Source organism: Cryptomeria japonica, chromosome 9 (genome assembly GCF_030272615.1).
Source record: "Cryptomeria japonica chromosome 9, Sugi_1.0, whole genome shotgun sequence".
Classification (NCBI taxonomy): domain Eukaryota; kingdom Viridiplantae; phylum Streptophyta; class Pinopsida; order Cupressales; family Cupressaceae; genus Cryptomeria; species Cryptomeria japonica.
The window spans coordinates 155,411,595-155,420,779 of NC_081413.1; the positions used below are offsets into that span (position 1 = coordinate 155,411,595).

Consider the following 9,185-nt stretch of genomic DNA (forward strand, 5'->3'; position numbering starts at 1 on the left):
ACTTACCCGAAAATGAGGTTCATTTTATCCTTTTGTTAAAAAAGTACAATTTGTAACAAATGATGTAAAATAAATTAAACTACCTCCACAAAATGTTAGAACCTGCACCAAAAACACTCAAAATGTTAGTCAATATGGTGGGCTCACAAGCCTAAATTTTTCGTTTTTTGTTACAATTTTGAGCTCTCTGCCCAATACAAAAGCGCTAACAGAGAATCAAAAGTGCTATATTCGCAACAAAAGCGCTAGTTTAAAACAAAGGCGCTAAAATTGACAACAAAAGCACTACTTCTAACAGAAGCACTAAAATAGGCAACAAAAGTGCTAGAGTAAAAACAAAAGCGCTATTCTAAATATCCAGACAAAGCACAAAATCCAGAATAAAGGCACTATATCGGGCATCAAAAGTGCTAAAGCACTACCTGTGCGTGAAAACCTGCAAGTTTCAAAATGTTAGCTAAAATTTTAACCTCTTAATATTCGATTCACATCAGGTTCACCAAAATGATGCATGGAAAAGAGGACAAGCCAAAGACTATGTTCAAATGTTAGTATGTTAGTCCAACCATAAAACCCAAAACAAATGAACTAAAAACTACTCCAATACATACCAAAGGAGATTAAAAGCGTAAATGAAGCATGAACAAAATAAAAGAAAGGAGAAAAGCCTCCCTAAGATGCTTCCATGATGCCTTTGTTGCTCCTCCCTTGTTTCTCTCCTCTCCAAAATCCAAATGAGTGTAGCTCTCAGTTCTTAGCACTAACCATGGATGCCAAATGAAGATTCAAGATGGTTGAAATTGAAACACAAATGCTTATGCAATGCAAAGAGTAATGCTATGAGAAAGCTCAAGTATCTATGCTAATTCCAGTATAGTAACAATGCTCTAATGTTTCCTCCTTTGTTTGAGGAGAAGGGTTCTATTTATAGGCAAAATAAAAGATTGGATGGTCAAGATTGATTTGGTTTGTGGAGGGCCAAAATTGCATGATTCATGATCCATGTGATGGTTTTCAACCCAATCCCATGATGACGAGTGTCAACATGAGATGGCTTGAGAGGAGAGGGAATGAGCATTTAATGTCTGAGAAGACATGAGGGTAACCTCATGTGGGTTAGGTTATTGGATAAAGCTATTATCCAAGGGTAAGGTTATTATCCAATGGGTAAACTCTTGTGCAAAGTTTACCCATGGTTAAGGCTTGACTAAAGGGTCAAGACCCATGTGGGTTAGTGTGTTGAAGAAGGGAAGCATTTATGAGTCTTATATGGTTGATATGATGGGTTGGGAGTTAATTTTGGTTTAGGATTGTGCAAATGATTAGAAGAGGGATTAGGCTAATTTGGAAGGGCTTAGAAGAATCTAGAAGGGGGTTGGAAGAATCTAGAAGGGGATTAGTGAGCAAATAGGTTTGGCAAGTGGGTGAGGATAAATAGGCCTTTTAATTGAATGTTTTATTCTATTAAAATAGGGAGTGCAACTTGCATTTGTAGGAGAATGCAAGTGGATGGCATTTTTAAATAAATAACGATTTATTTAAATAGGGATTTGGTTAGAGTTTTTAAATAAATGTTTAATTTATTTAAATAAGAGGAAGAGGGAATTAAATAAATTTATTAATTTATTTAAATAGGATAGAAGAAATAGGCTAAGGTGAATTAATTAAATGTAAATTTAATTAATAGAAGAATAATAGTGCATTAAATAAATATTAAATATTCATTTAATTCATGGACAGATATATGTGTCTATAGTTTCTCTTCTAAGATAAATCTTAGGTTAGGGTTAGGGTTAGGGTTAGGGTTAGTATTAGGGGTGATTTAGGATTAGAGTTAATGTTAGGATTCACGTACAGGATTACCATTCTAGGATAAAGCTTGGGGTTAGGGTTATAATTGAATTAGGGCTAAGGTTAGCATTAGGGTTCTATTAGAATTGAAGTTGGCATTTGTGATTTAAATTAAGCTTAGAGATAGTGTTAGGGTTATGTTTTAATTAGTATTAGGGTTAGGATTAGTATTATGGTTAGAGTTAATGTGTGTTATACTAATGTTAAGATGTAATTAATGTTATGGTTCTCTTTTCTAATCATAACCCTAAACTTAATCCTAACCAACCCCTAACTCTAACCTTAATTTAAACTTTAACTCTAATCCTAACCCTGACCCTTAACCTTAACCCTTACTCAAACAAAGAAAGTGTATTAATGATCAAGGCTAGATCTACTCAATGTAATCTAATTCATAAATTTATTGTTTCTTTATATTCTAAAAATACTACAATATACAATGAAAGATCCTAAGAGACTTATGAGTAGGATATCAACTATTGATATATCATTACTATGACATACTATAAATTATTATTACCTTTTCTTTGTACCATATAATATATTATTTAATATATATTACTATCGACATAACCATTACACCTCCTTCTCATAGAAATTCTAATTTATATCAGCATAACCCGAAAGATACAATCCTAGTAATATATTAAATGAGAGATTCAATCCTAGTAATATATTAATCTTTACCTTCCAAACAACCAAGACTAACGCATGGTTTAGACTAGGAGTAGTAGGCCCAAGGGAGTTTGGAACATTCTCGAATATTGGAAGCCTCCAATTGAGACCAGTGTGGATATGACAAACTGGTAAGACCGTAACGGACCCGACACGAGTTCGATTCTTCCTAAGGCCTCGCCCTAGGTTCAGCTAAAGAAAAAGCAAATTTAATCACGTCGAAAATGACATCATAATTGCGTCATGATCACGTAGGGCGAAAAACTTATAGTCGTTAACAAAACGAACACAAACTCTACACGTGTAAGGCACGGATTCATTCCAGAAAGTTTGGAGCAAAGATCCAAGACCACTTCAGACACTACCGACTGTATTATATACTCCCAGACATTATCGACAGTATTATATATATACCTGTGTCCTCCACCCATTTGTTCAAAGAATCATTGAAGAAGAATTATTGTAGTCTGTTAGAACTAAGCTTCTTTCTCTTTGTTTTGTGGCATAATCATGGCGCCAGCAGTCTCTGACATTCGATGCAACGGAGCAGAGAAGGCAAAGGCGAAAGCCCATGTAATGTTGCTTTCATCATTGGGGCATGGCCACCTCATTCCATTCATGCAGTTGGCCAAAAATCTGGCCTCAAAGGGCCTAACAGTCAGCTTTGTCACCACCTTTCACCACATCCCTTCGCTGCAGAACAAAGTGGAGGAAGCCCAGAAAGCCGGGCTGGACATCCATCTGGTCGAAGTGGAGATACCCGAAGATCATCTGACGCTGGGCAAAGTGAACAGCAACAGCGTGCAATGGCACCAGCTGCCGCCATTGTTGGCCGCCGGCGAGCGCCTTCAGTACCACTTTGAGCGATTTCTGGGACGGTTCTTGAAAGGCGAGATAAACACGCTGCCACCACCGGCGTGTCTCATTGCAGACGTGCTGCTCGGGTGGTCTTCTGCCGTGGCCCAAAAGTTCGGTATTCCGCGGGTGAATTTCGAGACGTCGGGCATGTTCTCGGAGTCCGTGCAGCAGATCGTTTGGGACCTCCTTCCGCGTAACCTCTCACGCACGCCGTCGGGGCGGTTCGTCGTGCCCGGCGTGCCAAGGGAAGTTAAGCTCACGCGCCTTCAGCTGTTGCCCGAGCTTCCCGAGGCAACGCCCGAGAACGGCACGCATCAGTTCTGGTTGAGGCAGCGGGCAGGGAATAAGCAGAGCTGGAGAACGATCGTCAATTCGTTTTACGAGCTCGAAGGGGAGTTTGCCGACCATTTTGGGAGAGTTAATGGGACTCTCAGAACCATTGGGCCTTTGCTCCCGGCTGGGGCTTTTGAGAACCGGGAAGTTATAAGAATCGCGCCAGCTGTGGAAATGGGGGTGAATACGGAGGAGGAGAAGTGTATGCAGTGGCTGGACGTGCAGACGGAGGGATCTGTTCTTTATATTTCTTTCGGCAGTGAGAATTCTATAAAGACTCTGCAGATTGAAGAGCTTGCTTTGGGTTTGGAGGCCAGTGGGGTGAAGTTTCTGTGGGTTCTGCGTAACCCATCTGATTCGGCGAAGAAGGACTTTTCTTCTGCTTTGGATTTTCTCCCTGCGGGGTTGTATGAGCGTGTGGTTGAAAAAAAAAAGGGGATGTTTGTCTTAGGGTGGGCGCCGCAGCTTAGCATTCTGGCGCACCCTGCTACGGGTGGATTTCTGTCCCATTGTGGTTGGAATGCTGTGATGGAGAGCACCACCATGGGTGTTCCTATGATTGCTTGGCCGCTATATGCAGAGCAGCCGTTTAATTCTAAGTTTGTGGTGGACGAGATTAAAATTGCAGTGGAAGCCCCTCAGAGAATTGAGGAAAATTGGTTGGTGAGCAGGGATGATGTGGAGAAAGTGGTGAGGATGTTAATGGTGGAAGACAAGGGGAAAGAATTGAGGACCAGGGTCAAACAACTAAGGGTGGCTGCCCAAGTAGCGGTCGCCCCTGGAGGATCCTCTTTTACTAATTTCGATCTTTTCGTCTCAGAAATCAAGTCGCTACAACAAGTTTAATGAATGGGTTTTCTTCCAAGAATTGTGACTTGGGCTTCTCAAAGTCTCTCTGCTCAGACATTTTTTCTTCCTGTAAGAATGCTTTTACATGGTCCGCAATTTAGGTCAGTCTTTATTTTTCTTCTACCAGAAGAGTGTGAAGTTGGACTGGATACCGTCTCAATTTACTCTTGTTTTCTTTCTTGGCATATGAAGAATAATTCCGCATTTGAAAATAGTATGGGAATCTACATTATGTGGGACCATTTTGTATTCTGTAGCTCTGACGTTTGGTATATGTTGAATGACCCATTTCATTGGTGAAGTTTCTTTGACTCAGAAAAATGCACACAGTTTAATACTAAACTAGAAGCTTTCAGTTTCAGGATATAGCTGGTAACACCATAAATCACATCTTGGTATAGGAACAAGACAGAATATATGATTTCATTGGTGAAGTTTCTTGACTCAGAAAACGCAGAGAGTCTAATCCAGAAGCTTTCAATTTCAGAAAAACAGTTTAATCCTAATCTTGGTATTGGAACATGACACAATAGAATCGAGATCTAAACAAATCCTAATCTTGGTATTGGAACATGACACAATAGAATCGAGATCTAAACAAATTTTCACACCTCCACTTTGACAAACAGGGGCAGAGCAAGTGACACTACCTCATAGACAACAATCGGTGGAGCCCATGAGAAGGAAAATCGCTCAAGTGAGACCCAAATAACATCTGAGCCTAAAATGTAAAGAATCCACAGTCCCACCAGAGGCTCTGCAAAAGAAGTCACACACAGCAGCCAAAATTCTAGGTTAGACCCTACTTTTATATTGAATTAAGGTTAGAAAAGGGAACACGGAGCTTCAAAGACAGATCACACATGGAACCGACATTCCAGTCGAGTGGCAGAGATAGCAGCTTTATCCTGTGGCATGCATATTGTTGGTTGATTAATAAAAATTTTAAAAATGTAAAGATTAATAATTATATCTCTCTTACCCAGTCTTTACAGTCTGCCATGCATATGGTTGGTTGATTAATAAATTTTTTAATAATGCAAAGATTAATAATTATATATCTCTTACCCAGTCTTTACAGTCTGCCATGTTTGACAGTGACAAAGCGGCCACTACCCTAATTATTATTGGCTGGTGTATCCTCACCTTCCCGGTCTTTACCCTCCATTCTGCATCAGTCAGCCCATCTATTGAAGGGTCCACTGAGTCTTTTACGAACCCTGGAACTTTATATGGGAGTTGGTGTAGTTATTTGGAAGACATCTCTTATTATTGGACGAAATTACCAAATAGTGAAATGATTAATAGATGATTTCCAAGTTTCAGTCACAAGTCTAAACAGACCATAAAAAATCGATTTAGATTAAGAGACTAGTAAATATTAAAAGCAGTCGAATTAGATTAAGACTTTTGGTTTTATTTAATTCATATGTCATTCCTTGAGGTAATTATGTGAAAATGGTTTATTTGTTTTGTTTTGTTTTTATTACATCGAGATAGATGTATCTTATAATGTCAACAAAATAGGAGCTCAACACATTTGTGAAAACAAAGTAGACAACATTGACATGTTTTCATTTAGAAGATTTACTTTCATATTGAATTTGATTTGTTTTTTTATTTTCACAAGTAGAAAATATAGACAACATTGGCATGTTTTCATTTATAAGATTTGATTTCATATTGAATTTGATTTGTTTTTTAATTTCCACAAGAAGAAAATATGGACTTAGCTCGACACATTTGTAAAATAAATAAAAAACCATAGCAACAAAATAGACAACATTGGCATGTTTCCATTTAGAAGATTTAATTTCATAGTGGATTTGATTTGTTTTTTTATTTTCACTGGAGTAAGCAAAACTATGGACAACGTCAATGGTCCCTTGGTCTACTGGTGAAGTTGAATGGCTCCAAATGAGCCCACTAGGGATCTTGCTGAGTGCAAGGCTCCAACATCATAAGGGATGAGGTTGGGATCGTGCCCCGGACGAATTTGGCGGAATGGATACCCCTCAGTCCTTAGCTCTTAGCCGAAGAGGTTCAGCCTATTGGCTCGTGCCCCCGTATCGGGTGGCAAAAAATACTTCGTGAAGGCCCTCGATGGGCTGGCAACTCGCGGGCTTCATGCCCTTGCTGGATTGTCGTGCTCGCAGGTTTGGACCTCCATCAAAAAAAAATATGGACAACTTTCTATTTTTTTAAGGTAAAAGAATGTTTCTCTTGATATTCTAAAACAAAAAGTATGTATGGCCATAATCTATATAGATTAATTTTAAGATATATATGCTAGTTATTATATGAGAGTGTATTTGGATTTAATTATGTAAGAATTTATTGTGTTCAATCTTTTTTATCACTTTCATCTATTGTATGCAAGTGTCTCTTCTCTACACTCTTCTCTTCTCTTGTTTTGTCAACCTAATAATAGGTTATGCAGTGTGCTACAAAAGAAAAGAAAAAAATACAATATTAAATGCATACTTACTCGCATACAATTTTTTGAATTATGTAAATATGATGTGTTTAATTTTTAATTATTATATTATAAGTGAAAATAATATATTATTACTTTTTTGGTTTTTAATTTTTTTGTGATAAGGAAATTTAGTAAAATATAATATTTTATTAATATACTAATAAAAGATGTGACGTATCATTTGTTTTTTGTTTTTTTTTTTGCTTGATAATGGGCTGAGGTCGTAAATTTTATTAATTAGGAGAAATAATTACAAATTTATACAAGTTCGGTTCGGTGTGGGCATCGATAGAAAAGAACCGGACGAAGAAAACCTCTGGTCTTGCCCAAGGATAAATTCTGGATGACGTGTCATTTGTTGTTTGCTATTTAAGCAATGTAATGTATATAAATTTTTTATCATTCCAATTGCTATTCATGTAACTTATTTTGTGAAAGTGTTTTTTTTAATTATCAAGTATGGGAGTATTTTTGGATTTAATTATGTGAGATTTTTTGTATTCAATGTTTTCGATCACTCTCTCATCTATTGTTGAGAGACTCTTCTCTTCTCTTGTTTTGTCAACATGATAATAGGTTATGGAGATTGATACAAAAGCAAAATTTTACAATGTTAAATACATATTTATTCACATAATATTATTGATTATCTAAATATGATGTGTGTAATTTTTTATTATTATATTGCATATGAAAATATTGCATTATTATTTTTTTTGGCTAACTTTTAAAAGTTTTGTGATAAGTAAATTTAGTAAAATATGATATATTATTAATATACTAATGAAAGATATGTTGTATCATTTGACATTTTCTATTTAAATGGTGTAATTTATCTAAATTTATATCACTTGACATTTGTTATTCAAATAAATTTTATATTATAATTAATTAAAAAAAATGTATAAACAATTTTCCACAATTGATTTAAAATAATACATAAATAGTGGTCAAATATCATACCTTTTTATTAATCTTTGTAAGTACCAATTGATTATAATTGCTAAGACTGCATGTTTCGAAATAAATATTTATCACTTTGCCAATGTTTTTGTGGGAAAGAATATGAGGCTTTTATGTGGGTTGTTTGCTATGAAGACTTTTGTATTTGGAAAATGAGTTTGAAACAAGACTAAAAATGAGAGGAGATGGAAACGAAGATAATTATGAGATTATAGGTGATTTAGATAATTATGAGATTATAAGTGATTTTATAAAATATGATATTTAAAAAAATTTAACATGTGAATCAATTTCTACTTTCACATTTTTCTTGTAAAGATTTTCTTTTTTTTTTACTTTGTTTGATTGTCTTTTAAAAATTGAAATTTATGTTGAGTAGATTAGATGTACATTATTAACCTAATCATTATCCTCAATCTCATCTCTATAGAGAAACCCTTTATCTATAAATATTGATTTCCTAAAAGAATGTGTCAAGCTTCTTACCTTTGAAAACATAAGAAATTTTTAAGATTATTATAAATCTTTTTAAGTCTTATGATATACTTTATTTGTGGTTATCTTAAATTAAAAAAAAAAAATACTTTTGTTGGAATAATTAGTGTAGTATTTTACACGATTGAATGATGTTGAAATTTCATGGGGCTTATGGGTACCTTTTCAAACTAATTCATGAAAGACTCTCTAAATATTTGATAATTAAATATATTTATAAATTTATATTGATGGTTTTATGAATATGAGAAGCTTAGTTTCTTTTAAAAAATTATGAATTTTATAGTAGTGATGGTTTTATAAATATGAGAAGTTTAGATTCTTGTAAGAAATTATGAATTTTATAATAATTATGAAAAAATGCAAACATTTTATTGAGTATTTGTTGTAAAATTAAAAACTAAAAATATCTACTATATGTACATCAATCAGTGTAGGGTGGACTTGTCAATTAAACCCGTCTTAAAATGATAGTAAATGGTATTTAGTGTATGTGTATGGAAACAAAAGATCAAAAAGAGGTTAAAATTGATCTTAGTTGAGAAATTAAAGATGGTCACACTTAAAATTTGAAGACATAACAAGAACAAGTTTCATATTGCTTAGACTCTAGTTTCTAAACTACTTATTTAAAAAAAAAACTGTAAAGATTAATAAGTTTAACTAAGGAGGAGCACATAAA

The 9,185-nt window shown here is 35.0% G+C and overlaps 1 protein-coding gene across 1 annotated transcript; it reads left to right on the forward strand.

Annotated features, from left to right (window-relative positions):
- Window positions 1-3,036: 3,036 nt before the first annotated feature.
- LOC131059650 (scopoletin glucosyltransferase) lies at window positions 3,037-4,563 on the forward strand. Its single transcript, XM_057992665.2, has one exon. It carries the CDS (start codon window positions 3,037-3,039, stop codon window positions 4,561-4,563), a length of 1,527 nt encoding a protein of 508 aa, XP_057848648.2.
- The last annotated feature ends 4,622 nt before the right edge of the window (window positions 4,564-9,185 follow it).

Coding starts and splice junctions, on each gene's coding strand:
- LOC131059650 (XM_057992665.2), top strand. CDS start 3,037: ATGGCGCCAGCAGTCTCTGACATTCGATGCAACGGAGCAGAGAAGGCA.